This window comes from Pristis pectinata, chromosome 20, assembly GCF_009764475.1.
Source record: "Pristis pectinata isolate sPriPec2 chromosome 20, sPriPec2.1.pri, whole genome shotgun sequence".
NCBI classification, from domain to species: domain Eukaryota; kingdom Metazoa; phylum Chordata; class Chondrichthyes; order Rhinopristiformes; family Pristidae; genus Pristis; species Pristis pectinata.
Genome location: NC_067424.1, coordinates 1,955,632 through 1,972,886, shown reverse-complemented (window position 1 = coordinate 1,972,886; position 17,255 = coordinate 1,955,632). Strand labels below are relative to the sequence as shown.

Below are 17,255 nucleotides of genomic sequence, written 5' to 3'. Positions count from 1 at the left end.
CAGGCGTTACAGGGAGTGGTACAGGAGGTGTGAAGGTGATACAGGCGTTACAGGAAGTGGTACAGGAGGTGTGAAGGTGATACAGGCATTACAGGAGTGGTAAGGTGATACAAATATTACAGGAGGTGGAACTGGTGTTATAGGAGATGGTACAGGTAGTGCTACAGGTGTTACAAGTAACCCTCTCCCTCGACTCCGCTGCAAACATCACAGAGTAACTACAAACACTGACAATTATTAATAACCCGTTAGGCCAATCAGAAACAATAGGGATGATTTTGAACTGCATTTCCGACTGCATCCTTTGACAGTGAGAAAGATTTTTGTACATCTGCTCTGCATGATTTAATTAGTCAGAGGAACATGTCTTGAATGATTCTCACGTGCCAGACTCTCGACTGGAAAATTACTACTGTTGATTACACGAGCCAATCTCCGGTGGAAAGGTTGTAGAAAGGCATTGGTTCCTTGGTGACCCCTGATTTCCATCACTGACTTACCAAGGCTCCAAGGTCTGGGATTCTCTCCCCAACCTACACTCCCTTTTAAGTTGCTCTGAATAACCCACCTCCTTAGCCAGTTTTTGGTCACTTGTCCCAATACCTCCTTACATGACTCCTGTTAAGAGCCTTGGGACGTGTCTAGGCAGTATATAAATGCAATCCATTGGTTGTTGCCCAAAACACTTGCATCTTCGTAATATACTGCTGACATAATATAACAGGAATTCGGCAATTTAGTGAATTTCCTGGAATTTACAGAACATTGGTTCAGAAGATGTACTCACAGCTGCATGACCAAGTAGTAGTGGGTGGGACTCTCATAGATGTCCTCCAGAGCAATGATGTTTTCATGTTTTATCCTGAAATCCAAAGCAGTAAGTGAATGGGGGGAAGTGTCTACATCTGTTCCAGTGCAATTCCGTAGGCGAAATTAGTTAAGTCCTCACCTCGACACAAAATTCACATCATCTTACTCACTTTCTCAAAACTGCTATTTCATTTTCTAATACAACGTCATCCTTATTCTTTTTCTGAAGACATTTCAAAGCTACCAATTTATCCGTTGCCCTCTCCTTAGCCAGATACACTTCTGAAAAGGCTCCTCTGCAAGGAAAGGAACATTTTGATTACATACAACATGCTGGTTAATAACATTTGTAAAAGGCAACAGCATAGCCTTAGCATAATACACAGGTGTGGAGCCGGGACTTGTTTCTGCACACTGCTCGCCCAGTAACAGTTGTGCTTCTCTTGTTGGTGCTGCAGTTTCTTTCCTTTCACCAACAGACAGATATGCTAAGTGGTGGAGCACTTAGTAACATTTAAAACAAATAAAACTGCAGATGCTGGAATCTGAAACAAAAACGGAAATGCTGGAAAATCTCAGCCAGTCAGGCAGCAGCTGTGGAAAGAGAAACCAGTCAACGTTTCAGAACATTGCTCTTTCCACAGATGATGTTTGACTAGCTGAGCTCTTCCAGCATCTTCTGTTTTTGCTTGGTTCTATTCTCCGACTCACCACCCTGGGACATGTTTTACATCTTAGAGCCAGTTGCAGAGTAATGATGATTCTGCTATCCCATTCCTTTGAGGTGTTGAGAGCTAACTATTGACCAGGACACTGGGGGAGGTGGGGGGGGGGGGGGGTGGAACTCATGGATCATATGGGACCAGCTGAAAGAACAGATAGTTCCTTAGTTGAGGGATTGAACAATGTACCTCCAGCACTCACCCAGTACCTCAATTCACCCAAGTACAAAGGGCAGGGGGGTCAAGGAGAGGGGACAGAGGTTTAAGGTGAGAGGGAAGAAACTTAAAGGAGATGAATGGAGGGGTAGGTTCAACAGATTGGAAAAGTATGGATAAAGTAAAAGGGAAGGAGAGTACAGGAGAGGTTACGGAAGTCTCCAGAATAAAGAATAAGACAGGAAGTTTAGAAAGGGATAAGAATTTGACTTCAGGCAACATGGAGACAAATTTGAGAAGAAGGGCGGTGAGTACAGGACTGAAGGTGTTATATTTGAATGCACGCAGTACACGAAGTAAGGTAGACGAGCTCATAGCGCAGTTAGATATTGGCGGATATAACAATTGGCATCACAGTGTCCTGGTTGGAAGAAAATCACAGCTGGGAGCTAAATATCCAAGCGTACTTTTCTATCCTGTCGAAAAGACAGGCAGGTGGGCAGAGGGGGTGGGGTGCCTCTGTTGGTAAAAAATGAAATCAAATCCTTAGAAAGAAGTGATGTAGGATCAGAAGATGTAGAATCCTTGTGGGTCAAGTTAAGAAACTGCAAGGGTAAAAAGACCCTGTTGGGAGTTATACGGGTCTCCGAATAGTAGCCAGGATGTGGGGTACAAATTACAACAGGAGATAGAAAAGGCATGTAAAAAGAACAATGTTACAGGTAGACTGGGAAAATCAGGTTGTACTGGATTCCAGGAGAAGGAATTTGTAGAATACCAATGACATGGCTTTTTAGAGCAGTTTGTAGTCGAGCCCACGGGGGAAAAGACAATCCTGGATTTGGTGTTGTGCAATGAACCAGACTTGATTAGGGAGCTTAAGGTAAAGGAACCCTTAGGAGGCAGTGATCATAATACGATAGAATTCACCCTGCAGTTTGAGAGGGAGAAGCTAAAATTGGATGTATCGGTATTACAGTTGAGTACAGGTAACTACAGAGGCATGAGGGAGGAGCTGGCCGAAGTTGATGGGAAGGGGACCCTAGCGGGGATGACGGTCGAGCAGCAATGTCAGGAGTTTCTGGGAGAAATTTGGAAGATGCGGAATCAGTTGATCCCAAAGGAGAAGCAGCGTTCTAAAGGGAGGATGAGGCAACCGTGGCTGACAAGGGAAGTCAAATACAGCATAAAAGCAAAAGAGGGCATACAATATTGCAAGAATTAATGGGAAGCTAGAGGATTGGGAAGCTTTTAAAAACCAACAGAAGGCAACTAAAAAAGCAATAAGGGGAGAAAAGATGAAATATGAAGGTAAGCTGGCCAATAATATAAAAGAAGATACCAAAAGCTTTTCCAGATATATAACGAGTAGAAGAGAGGCAAGAGTGGACATCGCACTGCTAGAAAATGACGCTGGAGAGGTAGCAATGGGGAACAAAGAAATGGCAGAAGAAATGAACAAGTATTTTGTGTCAGTCTTCACTGTGGGAGACACCAGTGACATGCCAGAAATTCGAGAGAGTCAGGGGGCAGAAGTGAGTGTAGTCGCTATTACTAAGGAGAAGGTGCTTGGGAAACTGAAAGGTCTGAAGGTGGATAAGTCACCTGGACCGGATGGACTACACCCCAGGGTTCTGAAGGAGGTAGCTGAAGAGATTGTAGAGGCATTAGTAGTGATTGTTCAAGAATCACTAGAGTCAGGAATGGTTCCGGAGGACTGGAAAATCGCAAATGTCACTCCACTCTTTAAGAAGGGAGGGAGGCAAAAGACAGGAGATTATAGGCCGGTCAGCCTGACTTCAGTAAGATGTTAGGAGTCCATTATTAAGGATAAGGTTTTGGGGTACTTGGAAGCACATGATAAAATAGCCTGAAGTCAGCATGGTTTCCTTAAGGGAAGATCTTGCCTGACAAATCTGTTGGAATTCCTTGAGGAAGTAGCAGGCAGGATAGACAAAGGAGAGTCAGTGGATGTTGTTGACTTGGATTTCCATAAGGCCTTTGACAAGGTGCTGCACATGAGGCTGCTAAACAAGATAAGAGCCCATGGAATTACAGGAAAGGTACCGGCATGGATAGAAGATTGGCTGACTGGCAGAAGGCAAAGAGTGGGAGTAAAGGGGGCCTTTTCTGGTTGGCTGCCGGTGACTAGTGGTGTTCCGCAGGGGTCGGTGTTGGGTCCACTACTTTTCACATTATATGTTAAAGATCTGGATGACAGAATTGATGGGTTTGTGGCCAGGTTTGCAGATGATACAAAAATAGGTGGAGGGGCAGATAGTGTTGAGGAAGCAGGGAGTCTGCAGAAGGACTTGGACAGGTTGGGAGAATGGGCAAAGAAGTGGCAGATGGAACACAGCGCAGGGAAGTGTACGGTCGTGCACTTTGGTAGAAGGAATAAAGGAGCAGACTATTTTCTAAATGGGGAGAGGATTCAGAAATCTGAAGTGCAAAGGAACTTGGAAGCCCTAGTGCAGGATTCCCTATAGTTTAACTTGTAGGTTGAATTGGTAGTAAGGAAGGCAAATGCAATGTCAGCATTCATTTTGAGAGGACAAGGATATAATGCTGAGGCTTTATAAGGCATTGGTCAGACCACATCTGGAGTAATGTGAGCAGCTTTGGGCTCCATATCTAAGGAAGGATGTGCTGGCGTTGGAGAGGGTCCAGAGGAGGTTTACAAAAATGATCCCAGGAATGCAAGGGTTAACATATGAGGAGCGTTTGATGGCTCTGGGCCTGTACTCACTGGATTTTAGAATAATAAGGGGGGATCTCATTGAAACCTACCAAATATTGAAAGGCCTAGACAGAGTGGACGTGGAGAGGGTGCTTCCATCAGTGGGAGAGTCTAGGACCAGAGGGCACAGCCTCAGAATAGAAGGACGTCCCTTTAGAACAGAGATAAGGAGCAATTTCTTTAGCCAGAGGTTGATGAATCTGTGGAATTCATTGCCACAGACGGCTGTGGAGGCCAAGTCTTTGGGGATATTTAAAGCGGAGGTTGATAGGTTCTTGATTCGTAAGGGCATCAAAGGTTACGGGGGGAAGGCAGGAGAATGGGGTTGAGAGGGAAAAATAAATCAGCCATGATCGAATGGCTGAGGAGACTCGATGGGCCGAATGGCCTAATTCTGCTCCTATGTCTCATGGCCTTATGGAGATCCGAGAGGTACATTGTTCACCCAGAGGACGTTGGTTATCTGGAACGAGCTGCCAGAGGAGGTGCTGGAGGCAGATACAGTTACAAAAGGCCTTTGGGCAGGTACTTCAAAAGGACAGGCATAGAGGAATACAGGCCTAACGTGGGTGAATGGGATTAGTTTAGACAGGCATCACGGCCAGTATGGACAAGGTGGGCCAAATGGCCTGCTTCTGTGCTGTACAATTCTGTGATTCTATGATTTTCTGCGCAGCTTCCACCAACCTCAGGAAGAGAGTCCCATACACTCACGTTCCTCCGAGAGAAAAAATCTGCCTCATCACTGCCTTAACTGGACAATCCCTTAGTCTTGCACAGTGACCCCTGGTTCCAGATTCTCCCAGAAGAGGAAATATCTTTCCCACATCCAACCTGTCAAGAGCCTGCCGGATAAGTGCTGATCAATAATCTATAACAGAATCAGTTACCAGCATTAGCTTGAGAATCACCACTTCAGCAATAACCTAGTTAACAGGCAGTCCAGAGGTAACCATCCCCTGTGACAAACCTTGCTGGCTTCTGTGAGGGTAATGACCCAAGGGGACAATGACAACCCCTGTGCAATAGTGATCACCTTCATCCACCCCACCCCCAATATCTCCTCCAATCAATTCATTTACATCTGATTTATTCAAGTTCCTGGGTGTAAATATCACCAACAATTTGTCCTGGTCCAGCCATGTGGACACTACAGCCAAAAAAGCTCACCAATGCCTCTACTTCCTCAGAAGGTTAAGGAAATTCAGCATGTCCCCAATGACTCATCAACTTTTACAGGTGTAGCACAGAAAGCATCCTGTCCGGATGCATCACGGCTTGGCATGGCAACTGCTTTGCAGAGAGTGGAGGGTGGCGGCATGGTAGCGTAGCGGTTAGCGCGACGCTATTACAGTGCCAGAGATCGGGGTTCGATTCCCGTCACTGTCTGTAAGGAGTTGGTACGTTCTCACATTTTAAAGACGTACCGGTAGGTTAATATGGGTTTAAAAATGGGCGGCGCGGACTCGTTGGGCCGGAAGGGCCTGTTACCATGCTGTAAATAAAAATTTAAAAATTTAAAAAAATTTTTTAAAAAGATTTAACACAATCCATGACGGAATCCCTTGAATTTGTCTACACTTCCCACTGCCCCAGGTAGCAGCCAACATAAACAAAGACCCCTCTCCCGACGGACCTAAGATACAAAAGCCTGAGAGCATGAATCACCAAGCTCAAGGACAGCTTCTATCCCACTGTTATCAGACTCTTAAACGGACCTCTTATATGCTAAAAGGTGAACTTTTGATCTTCCGATCTACTTCATCATGGCCCTTGCACGTTACTTGTCTACCTACATTGCACTTTTTCTGCAACTATAACACTATATTCTGCATTCTGTTTTCTTTTTAGTCAAAGTCGAGTTTATTGTCACATGCACAAGTACATGTGTGCACAGGTGCAATGAAAAACTTACTTGCAGCAACATCACACCTACTCCCCCGATGTAATTATGTATGGAATGATCTGCATGGATGGCACGCAGACAAAAGCTTTCCACTGTATCTCAGTACATGTGCCAATAATAAACCAATACCAATAAAGTCCTTGTGGTGAAATAGTTGGTGAAATGCTTTGATTTTTAGTGTATTAATTTTTGATTGTCTGCAAAAACAGATAAAGGAACAACAAGGCAAAAGTCTTTCAGTTACACGATGAAACAATAGCCACTAAACTGCAGCTCCTGATGGTAGACGAGGGTAAACCCTGCAAAGGGTATCTGTGGCACGCTCAATAAATCTGCAATCTAATTACAAGATTCAGATTAATTTAAAAATAACAATTGAACAGTATTTAGCAGGCATTCAAGATCTGAGATTACATTGAGACACAAGAGACTGCAGACGCTGGAATTTGGAGCAACACACAAAATGTTGGAGGAACTCAGCAGGTCAGACCCTTCGTCCAGATGAAGGGTCTCGACCTGAAACATCGACAGTCCGTTTCTCTCCATAGATGCTGCCTGACCCAGAGTTCCTCCAGCATTGTGTGTGTTGCTCTGAGATTACACTGCCTACTCATTGCTCTTGACAAATATAGTTTGAAAATAAAGCACTTGTCTCTAGCATCTGCAGTCTCTTGTGTCTTCCTTCTCAAAAATAAATCGTTTCTGCCTGAATTCTTTTTAAATTCAAATTAGCTTATTGCCATTTCAAAGTGACAGGGACGGTCATTTAATCCCCATTTTGCAGTGGCAAAGTGAGTGGCAAGCACCGAGGAGGACAGATGTCCTGACGTCATTAATACAGGTTTATCAGAAGTAATCCACAAGTGATTGACATCCTCACTCTCTCTGCACTAAGAACAGTTCTATCTTAAGATGTTCTATTATTAACACAACTCCCAGAGAATGGGATTAATTTGATTAAAAGGTAGAGGAGCTGGCATTTTAGATGGTTTAACACTCAGCAGTGGGCAGTGCCTCCTGATACAGCCGAGGGATTGCTCACAGCTGGCAGGTGGCGAGGCAGTGAGCACTGCTGGACCAGCCTGCGAAACACGTGCCTCACATGTGAATGGACAGACACCGACAAACGGTACGGCTGTAGTATGAGCCAGGCTTGAAAAACGTGCACAGAACAAATAAAAGTACAAACCAAACCTACAGAATCTAAACAAGTACAATTGCAAGCTGTCTGATTCAGCATTCAAACGTTCTGATAAGTCTTTACAAGCAATATCATTACATTTGCCATATACATGAGGCATGTATATTACACAGGACTGAGTGTACTGCCCTGCCAACACACTGCCCTGACTTGGAGATAGTTCGCCAGCCGTCACCACTAAGAGCTCCCACACAACAGCAACTGTGAAACTCTTTCACCAGAAGGACTGCAGCAATTCAACAAGGCAGCTCACCACCACCTTCTCACGGGGCTATCAGAGATGAGCCACAAACGTTGGTCTAATCGGTGTTGTCCACATTCCAAGAGGAAAAGAAGGAACAAAAGTCAAAGATGACCAGTTTCCCCATTTCTAGTCCACCTACATCCAGTCAAGGATTAGTGATCTCCAGCTGACAATTCTTGTCTGCATTTTAGATTTGAGGTTACCACTGCAATGTTGAAGCTGCCTACGTTAACTCCCAGTATGTAAGATGCACCTACACAGAAGAGAGGCTCGACTGACAATGTACAAAGATAAATAATTTTAAAAATGTTGGAAATTCTCAGCAAGTCAAGCAGCTTCTGCAGAGGGAGACACAGAACTGATGTTTCATCACAACGCCCACCTGAAATATTAACTCAGGTTCTCTCCCCACAGATGCTGCCTGACCTGCTGAGCATCTCCACCATAGAGAATGGTTTTTATTTTAAGTTCTCAAACTTGTTTTCAAAGTGCCAACCTCTGTGACCCCCTCCAGCCCTCGAACCCCTCCAGCCCTCGAACCCTCGGAGACCTCACAGATGTCTCTGCTCCACCTATTCTAGTCTCTTGTTCATCCTCAAACGTAATCACCTCACCACTGGTGACCGTGCCTTCAGCTGCCGGACACTGAACTCTGGAATCCCCAAATCTGTCTCTACCTCACTTCCCTCTCAGGTGCTTCTTGAAGACACCCTCCTTGACCAAGATTTCAGCTGCTTGCCCTAACATCAAACATTATCGGGTGTCCTGGGATATTTTTGCTCCAGTAAAGGCGATGGTTCATTGGTTAAGTCACAAGGCTAATATCCCAAAGTTCTAGACTAATGATAACACAGACCTGAGATCAAATCTCACCACGACAGCTGTGGAATTTAAAGTCAGGTCCATCTGGTCCATGCCAGCCCTGACAGCAACCCCATTCCCCTATTATCCACTATCACCTTCCTTACCATTCAGATTCCAGCACTGACAGCCCTCTGTGTTCCTGCTTATCACACGGCATCTTCACCTTTCCCTCCCCCCTGCCTGGTTCGATCTACCATTTCATCGGTCACCCACCTGCCTCTGTCTCCATCCCTCCCCCTCCCCTCCCCTACCTGGCTCCATCATCCTTCACCCCTCCTCCATCCACCAATCACCTCCGGCCCATCTCACCCATCTCCCTCCCCTCTGTATACCGGCTGTCTCTCCTCCCCACTCAGTCCTGATGCAGGGTTTCTACCTGAAACATCAAAAATTCCTTGCCCCTGCCCCTGCCCCACCACAGCTGCTGCTCGAGCCCCCGAGATCCTCCAGCAGATTGTTTGTCTACTTTCCTGTAACCTGCCCCGTTTCACACACACATCAGCCCCCTCTGCCACCCTCCCACTAGGGACAATGTACAGCAGCCAATTCACCTTCACACTTTCTTTTGCTTAGGTTGAAAACACTAGTTCCAGATTGAACCACATCAATTCCCAGCTTCACAAAATTCTGTCACATGATGGTCACCTGTCACTTGGGGACCCTTTACAACAAAGTTATTCATTAACCCTTTCCTGTTACACCCACAACACACTGCTTTGGAAATCCATCTCCTGTACCACCTGGGCAGTTGACTCTGAAATGCCCCAGTGAATCACTTCGTCCAAGGGGCAATAAATGCTCATCTTGCTAGTAATGTCCGGAACTAAAAATCGAATTTAAGACATCACTGGTAGTTTGTGTGTGGTTCAGAGCACAGTGTGTCTCTGGGACACTGGGGCAGGTGTAACCTGGGAGATCTCCGCAGGCTGGACAGGTATTGGTATTGGTTTATTATTGCCACAGGTACCGAGATACAGTGAAAAGCTTTCGTCTGCGTGCCATCCAGACAGATCATTCCATACATAAGTACATCGAGGCAGTACAAAGAAAACAAAGAATATAGTGTTCAGTTGCAGACAAATAAAGTGCAAGGGCCAACCTGTATCTCTCTTCAAGCAGCAAACAACCTGCTGGAGGAACTCAGCGGGTCGAGCAGCTTCTGTGGGGGGAGAGGAATTGTCAACGTTTCAGGTCGAAACCCCACATCAGGACTCCCACAGATGCTGCTCAACCTGCTGAGTCCCTCCAGCAGATTGTGTGTTGCTCCAGATTCCAGCATCTGCAGTCTCCTGTCTCCGTTGTTTCTCTCTGTCCCAGTTCTGACCAATGATCTCCAACCTGAAACTTTGACTGTTTCTCTCCCCACAGATGCTGCCTGACCTGCTGAGTGTTGGCAGCACTTTCTGCTTTGATGTCTATGGGTCATATGTTGGAGATGGTCCCTGCCAAAGTCATAGACCCTTCTCCCCTCTCCTTCCCCTTCCCCTCCCTCTCTCTACCCCCCACTCCCTCCCCCCAGTACCCCCACTCCCTCCCCCACTGCCTCCCCCTCCCGTCTACCCCCCACTCCCACCCCCTCCCGTCTACCCCCCACTCCCTCCCCCTCCCCTGTCTACCCCCCACTCCCTCCCCCTCCCCTGTCTACCCCCCACTCCCTCCCCCTCCCATGTCTACCCCCCACTCCCTCCCCCTCCGTCACCTGTCTCTACTCCCACTCCCTCCCTCCCCTCCTCCCCTCTACCCCTCCCTCCTCCCCTCTATCCCTCCACCCCTCCCTCCTCCCCTCTATCCCTCCCTCCCTCCCCTCCCCTCTACCCCTCCCTTCCCTCCCCTCCCCTCTACCCCTCCCTTCCCTCCCCTCCCCTCCCCTCCTCCCTTCCCTCCCCTCCACCCCTCCCTCCCCTCTACCGCTCCCTCCCTTCCCTCCACCCCTCCACCCTCCCTCCCTTCCCCCACCCCTCCCCCCTCCCTCCCTTCCCTCCACCCCCCTCCCTCCCTTCCACCCCCCTCCCTCCCCTCTACCCTCCCTCCCTTCCTTCCACCCCCCTCCCTCCCCTCTACCCTCCCTCCCTTCCTTCCACCCCCCTCCCTCCCCTCTACCCCCCCCTCCCTCCCTCCCCTCTACCCTCCCCCTCCCTCCCCTCCCTCCCCTCCCTCCCCTCCCTCCCTTCCTTCCCACCCCCCTCCCCCGGGAGTTGAGAGCCTGTACTCACGACCCCAGCAGTTCCATGAGCTGGAAGGTGTCGGTGATGTTGCCGGTTTGCTTTTTCCAGCACACACTCTCCTTGCGACCCATGGCGATCGGGGCACACAGCGGAAACCCCGGGGTGTCAGCCCGGCCCGCGGGGAGGGGAGGTCGGAGACGCCGCTCCCGCTGCCGAACCGCCCGCGACTGGATCCGCTCCGGCTCTCAGCGGGGAGATTAGTGTCAGATCCGCGGCTGGGGATTACAGCGGGGGGGGGGGGGGGGAGAGGGGGAGGAGGGGAGGGGGGGGAGGGGGAGGAGGGGGAGGAGGGGAGGGGGGGGGAGGGGGAGGAGGGGAGGGGGAGGAGGGGAGGGGGGGAGGGGGAGGAGGGGAGGGGGAGGAGGGGAGGGGGGGAGGGGGAGGGGGGGAGGGGGGGGAGGGGGAGGAGGGGAGGGGGGGGAGGGGGAGGGGGAGGGGGAGGAGGGGAGGAGGAGGAGGAGGGGAGGGGGAAAAGGGGGAGGGGAAGGGAAAGGGGAAGGGGAGGGGGGAGGGGGGAAGGGGAGGGGGGAGGGGGGGAAGGGGAAGGGGAGGGGAGGGAGGGGGAGGGGAAGGGGAAGGGGAGGGGGGAGGGGGGAAGGGGAGGGGGGAGGGGGGAAGGGGAAGGGGAGGGGGGGGAAGGGGGAGGGGGGAAGGGGAGGGGGGGAAGGGGAGGGGGGAAGGGGAAGGGGAGGGGGGGAAGGGGAGGGGGGAAGGGGAGGGGGGGAAGGGGAGGGGGGGAAGGGGAAGGGGAGGGGGGGAAGGGGAAGGGGAGGGGAAGGGGAGGGGGGGAAGGGGAAGGGGAGGGGGGGAAGGGGAAGGGGGGAGGGGGGGAAGGGGAAGGGGGGAGGGGGGGAAGGGGAAGGGGAGGGGGGGAAGGGGAAGGGGAGGGGGGGGAAGGGGGGAGGGGGGAAGGGGAGGGGGGGGAAGGGGAAGGGGAGGGGAAGGGGGGAAGGGGAGGGGGGGGAAGGGGAAGGGGGGAGGGGGGAAGGGGAGGGGGGGGGAAGGGGAAGGGGAGGGGAAGGGGAGGGGGGGGGAAGGGGAAGGGGAGGGGAAGGGGGAGGGGGGGAAGGGGAAGGGGGGAGGGGGGGAAGGGGAGGGGGGGAAGGGGGGAGGGGGGGAGGGGGGGAGGGGGGAAGGGGGGAAGGGGAGGGGGGGGAAGGGGAAGGGGAGGGGGGGAAGGGGAAGGGGGGGAAGGGGAGGGGGGGAAGGGGAAGGGGAGGGGGGGAAGGGGGGAGGGGGGAAGGGGAGGGGGGGAAGGGGAGGGGGGGGGAAGGGGAGGGGGGGAAGGGGGGAGGGGGGAAGGGGAGGGGGGGAAGGGGAGGGGGGGGGAAGGGGAGGGGAAGGGGAGGGGGGAAGGGGAAGGGGAGGGAGGGGGGGAAGGGGAGGGAGGGGGGGAAGGGGAGGGAGGGGGGGAAGGGGAGGGGGGAGGGGAAGGGGAGGGGAAGGGGGGAGGGGGGAGGGGAAGGGGAGGGGGGAAGGGGAAGGGGGGGGAAGGGGAAGGGGGGGGGAAGGGGGGGAAGGGGGAGGGGGGGAAGGGGAAGGGGAGGGGGGGAAGGGGAAGGGGGGAGGGGGGGAAGGGGAAGGGGGGGAAGGGGAAGGGGGGGAAGGGGAGGGGGGGGAAGGGGAGGGGGGGAAGGGGAAGGGGAAGGGGGGGAAGGGGGGGGAAGGGGAAGGGGGGAGGGGGGGGAAGGGGAGGGGGGGGAAGGGGAGGGGGGGGAAGGGGAAGGGGGGGAGGGGGGGAAGGGGAGGGAGGGGGGAAGGGGAGGGAGGGGGGAAGGGGAGGGGGGAGGGGAAGGGGAGGGGAAGGGGGGAGGGGGGAGGGGAAGGGGAGGGGGGAAGGGGAAGGGGGGGAGGGGGGGAAGGGGAAGGGGAGGGAGGGGGGGGAGGGGAAGGGGAGGGAGGGGGGGAGGGGAAGGGGAGGTAGGGGGGGAAGGGGGGAGGGGAAGGGGGGGGAGGGGAAGGGGAGGTAGGGGGGAAGGGGGGAGGGGAAGGGGAGGGAGGGGGGGAAGGGGAGGGAGGGGGGAGGGGAAGGGGAAGGGGAGGGAGGGGGGGAAGGGGAGGGAGGGGGGAGGGGAAGGGGAGGTAGGGGGGGAAGGGGGGGAGGGGAAGGGGAGGGAGGGGGGGGGAGGGGGAGGGAGGGGGGAGGGAGGGGAGGGAGGGGAAGGGGAGGGAGGGAGGGGAAGGGGAGGGAGGGGAGGGGAAGGGGAGGGAGGGGGAAGCGAGGGGAGGGGAAGGGGAGGGAGGGGGGAAGGGAGGGGGAAGGGGAAGGGGTGGGGAAGGAGAGGGAAGAGGGGGAGGGGGAGGGGGAGGATGAAGGGGGAGCGGGGAGGGGTAAGACAAGGAGATGGGAAGAGAAAAAAGGGGGAGGGGAGAGGGGGAGAAAAGGGGGGAAGAGGGTGGAGTGGGGTAAGGGGGGAAGGAGAAGAGTGGGGAGGGGGAAAGGGGAGGAGGGGCATGGGGAGGTGGGAGGGGAGGGGAGCGGGAGAGGGGAGAGAGAGAGGAATGTGGGAGGTAGAGAGGAGGGACGAGAGGAGGGAGGGACGGGGGAGGGATGAGCAGGGGAGGGGAGGGTGAAGGAGGGGAGGGGGGAGAGGGAAGGGGAGGGGAGGGGGAGGAGGGAAGGGGAGGGGAGGGGAGGGGGAGGAGGGAAGGGGAAGGAGAGGGAGGAAGGTCAAGAACGTGAAATCCCTCCTCTTGTCAAAGGTGCCAGAGAGGCAGGGTAGTGTAGCGGTTAGCGTAACACTATTACAGCGCCAGCGACCCAGGTTCAATCCCGGCCGCTGTCTGTAAGGAGTTTGTACGTTTTCCCCGTGTCTGCGTGGGTTTCCTCCGGGTGCTCCGGTTTCCTCCCACATTCCAAAGACGTACGGGTTAGGAAGTTGTGGGCGTGCTATGTTGGCGCCGGAAGCGTGGTGACACTTGCGGGCTGCCCCCAGAACACTCTACACAAAAGATGCATTTCACTGTGTGTTTCGATGTACATGTGACTAATAAAGAAATCTTGTCTTATTCAAAGTCTGAAGCCTGTGCTGTCCCATTAGGTTTCACTGAGACCCCACTGTTTGAAACACACTGCACCTTTCAGAATATTAGCTCCAATGGGAGACGGTCCCTGGCACATTGGAGGGGGTGTGGGCTTTTCTCAGGATGTCCTGTCCAAATCAAAGCCATTGCAGAGGGTTAAAAAAACAACCTGCAGGAGAAACTCCGCGGGTCGAGCAGCATCTGTGGGGAGAAAAGAATTGTCAGTGTTCTTGGTCAAGACCCTGCATCAGGATCATCTGCGGTCTCTTGTGTTTCCACTCTGCACTGCATTCAGTTATGAAGCCTCCAGGATCAGCACACCTAAAATTAATTTGCAAATGGTTTATTACTTAGGATTAGTGTTAGATAAATAAAGCTCTCTCTCCGGGTCAGGAATTCAATGACATGAAAGCCTGTAGGATCAACCATTTATCCCCGGAACAGCTACCATTGTATGAGAAGTAAACAGAATTTCAGCTGTTGTATGTTCATAATGATATTGGGAATGCATACAAGGCAAAACCACATTAAATCTGTGCCGGGTTGGTGGCCGTGCGTTAACTTGTAATATTGTGTCCCATGCAGTGACAGGTAAAGTCGTGTGTAGTGTTGGGTGTTTAGCTCAAGAGCAGCAAGCCTGCGACTGGTCCCAGATTGAAAAGGATTTTCCAGACAGAGCTCAGTGCATCTTTTTATCATCTGTAGATCTTGTTGAATATGACATCTTTTAGGCAGACAAATTAGGACAGTGCGGGGTGAGAGGTTGAACAGTGTTGGTGTACAGAGGGACCTTGGTGTAAATCAAAGCAGTGAAAGTAAACATGTCAGTTCAGCAAGCAATATGTTGGCCTTCAATGCAAGAGGACTTCAGAGTTTTTTTTGTTCTAATTGTGTTCTTTCTTGTATAATTTTGTATAATTTATGTCTAATTTATGTTTTTCTTGTGAATGTTGTGTATCTGATGCTGTGTGCCTGTGATGCTGCTGCACCTGTGGTGTGTGACAGTAAACTTGATTTGAGTGCAAGAGTAGAGTTTTCTTGCTCCAATTACACAGAGTGTTGCAATATCGCATACGTGTCTGGTCTCCCAATCGAAGAAAAGATGTACTGAAGATTGAGGGGGTGCATTGCAGGTTCATCACTGATCCGTGGGATGGTGGGTTTATTATACAAGGAGAGAGTAAACAGACTGGGCCTGTGCTATCCACAGTTTAGAATAATGAAAGGTGATCTCATTGAAACATACAACTGTCTCAAGAGGCTTGGCAGGGAGGAGGCAGAGTCGATGTTGATTAACTGCAAGCAAGCAGGTACACCTAATCAGGAATTCCGAAAACACACACAGCTCACAAGGCCTGACAGAGTAGATAACAGAATGATGTTCCCCCTGTTTAGGGTGTCTGGAACCAGGGGTCACAGACTCAAAATTGTGCAATTTTGCTCAGAGGTACAAAGGCATTCAGAGAGCGGTGAATCCTTGGAATTCTCTATCCAGTTGGATTGTGGAGATTCAGTCACGCGGCAGATTCAGGAAGGAGACTGCTGGAATCTTATCTATTGAGGAAATCTAGGAATGTGGGTTAGTGCAGGAAAGTTACACTGAGCTAAAAGAGCCATGATGTTATTGAACAGCAGAGGGGATCCAAGGCTGATGGCTTCCATTTCGTCTGTTCTTTCAATGGTGCTGATGTTTTCCAAGCTCAGCTGGCCTGAGAGAGTTTTAAATCTTCACTGAAGTACCAGGTGACTGGAGGGCAGCAAGTGCGATTCCTGTATTCACGAAGAACAGCAGGAATATAGCAGGTGATTCACGACCAGACAGTCCAGCATCAGTGGTAGGGAAGTCACTGGGATAAAGTCTGAGGGACAGGATTATCTATACTTGGGAAGGAGGGGATTGATCAAGAACAATCAGCATGGATCTGTTACCTTTTTGAAAAATTCAGTTAAATTGGTCAAGCAGGATTTTCCCCTAACAAAGTGTACTGATGAGGGTAGTGTTGTTGATGTGGGCCACATGGACTTCAGCAAGGCCCTTGACAAGGTCCTACATGGGAAAATAGTCCAAAAGGTTAGAGCCCATGAGATCCAAGGCAAGTTGGCAAATTGGATCAAAAAATTGGCTTGGTCATAGGAAGCAGAGGGTGATGGGGAGGGATGGTCTGTGAGCTGTGGTGTACAGCAGGGATCTGTGATGAGTCCCTTGCTGTTTTTACGTACATTAATGACGTGGATATGAATGTAGGGCATACAATAAGCACATTTTCTGATGGCACAAAAATTGTTCATCAGGTGCATCTCAGACCACAGGAGACTGATCAGCTGGTAAAGCTGGTTGACCAAAGGACAGAATTTAATCCTGATAAGTGCCAGGTGATGTACATTGGAAGGAATAATAAGGACAGGATACATACAGTGAATGGTAGGGTTGTAGGGAGTGTTGAAGAACAGAAGGACCTCAGTATAAGGTAGATAGGCTGACGAAGGAGGCACACGGGATTCTTGCCTTCATTAGCTGGGGCAGACAATATAAGAGCAGGGAGGTTATGTTACAGCTTTACAAAACACTAGTTAGGCCACAGCTGGAGCACTGTGAACAGTTCTGGTCACCACACTACAGGAAGAACGTGACTGCACTGGAGAGGGTGCGGAGGAGATTCACCAGGATGATGCCAGGGATGGAGGGCTTCAGTTATGAGGAGAGACGGAGAGGCTGGGTCTGTTCTCCCGTTGGCTGATGGAAGGAATCACCAAGTGGAGGCACATTTTAAATGTGCAGACGTGAGAGGGATAATTCAACCCAGAGACACCAACAAGGGCTCCAATGCACCAAGAACATTCCACACTTACAGTTAGCGAGGAGGAAGATAAACCCCCCGTCAACTCCACGGCTCATGGTATTTTGAAGGAACACGCAGAGATTTATGTAGTTCACAAAAAGGAAATGGACAGAACAATAGGTCCAAGGTTTATTTGCAGTTTCTGAACAGACGTGGTCTGAACCAGAGGTGCATTAAGACTAACACGACAAGCAGTGTGCCGGGCTGAGCTCCTAAATCCCCCTTAATCTTAAGTGACCTACAAAGAGCTTCTGCTGCAGAGGGCACGGGGGCCGCGGGAGTGGACATTCCACCAACGTCACCAGGCTCCAGACTTCCTCTCATGTTGCTTCAGGCCTGCGTGGTGCTGCACCTACGTGCCAGTGACACAGAGAACTGGGATTGGCTGCACGTCGGAGAGCCAAGGTTCTCGGAAAGAGGTCACCCTGTGGCAGGCTTCAACTATCCCAGACTTCTGAAGGTTGATTTTAACAGCCTCTGGGCGATCAGGGCCCAGTGAGTGACAGGCCATTGGCAGGGGAAC

General features: G+C 51.5%; 1 protein-coding gene and 1 pseudogene across 4 annotated transcripts in view; both read right to left on the bottom strand.

Moving 5' to 3' along the window:
- The window catches only part of LOC127580697 (calcium/calmodulin-dependent protein kinase type 1D-like), a 32,839-nt gene extending 21,800 nt beyond the window's left edge, over window positions 1–11,039 (bottom strand). For 3 of the 4 annotated variants that reach the window (XM_052034457.1, XM_052034456.1, XM_052034458.1), the window contains exons 1-3: window positions 10,857–11,039; window positions 981–1,106; window positions 788–862 (exon numbers count right to left, since the gene is read on the bottom strand). In XM_052034457.1, the coding sequence (XP_051890417.1) occupies window positions 788–862; window positions 981–1,106; window positions 10,857–10,939 (284 nt within the window). In that variant the 5' untranslated portion in view covers window positions 10,940–11,039. Of the gene's footprint in view, window positions 1–787; window positions 863–949; window positions 1,107–10,856 lie in introns of those variants that run through there. The other variant, XM_052034459.1, reaches the window with a different exon arrangement.
- A 99-nt stretch (window positions 11,040–11,138) lies between these two features.
- On the bottom strand, window positions 11,139–13,055 carry LOC127580698 (basic proline-rich protein-like; annotated as a pseudogene).
- Between the last annotated feature and the right edge of the window lie 4,200 nt (window positions 13,056–17,255).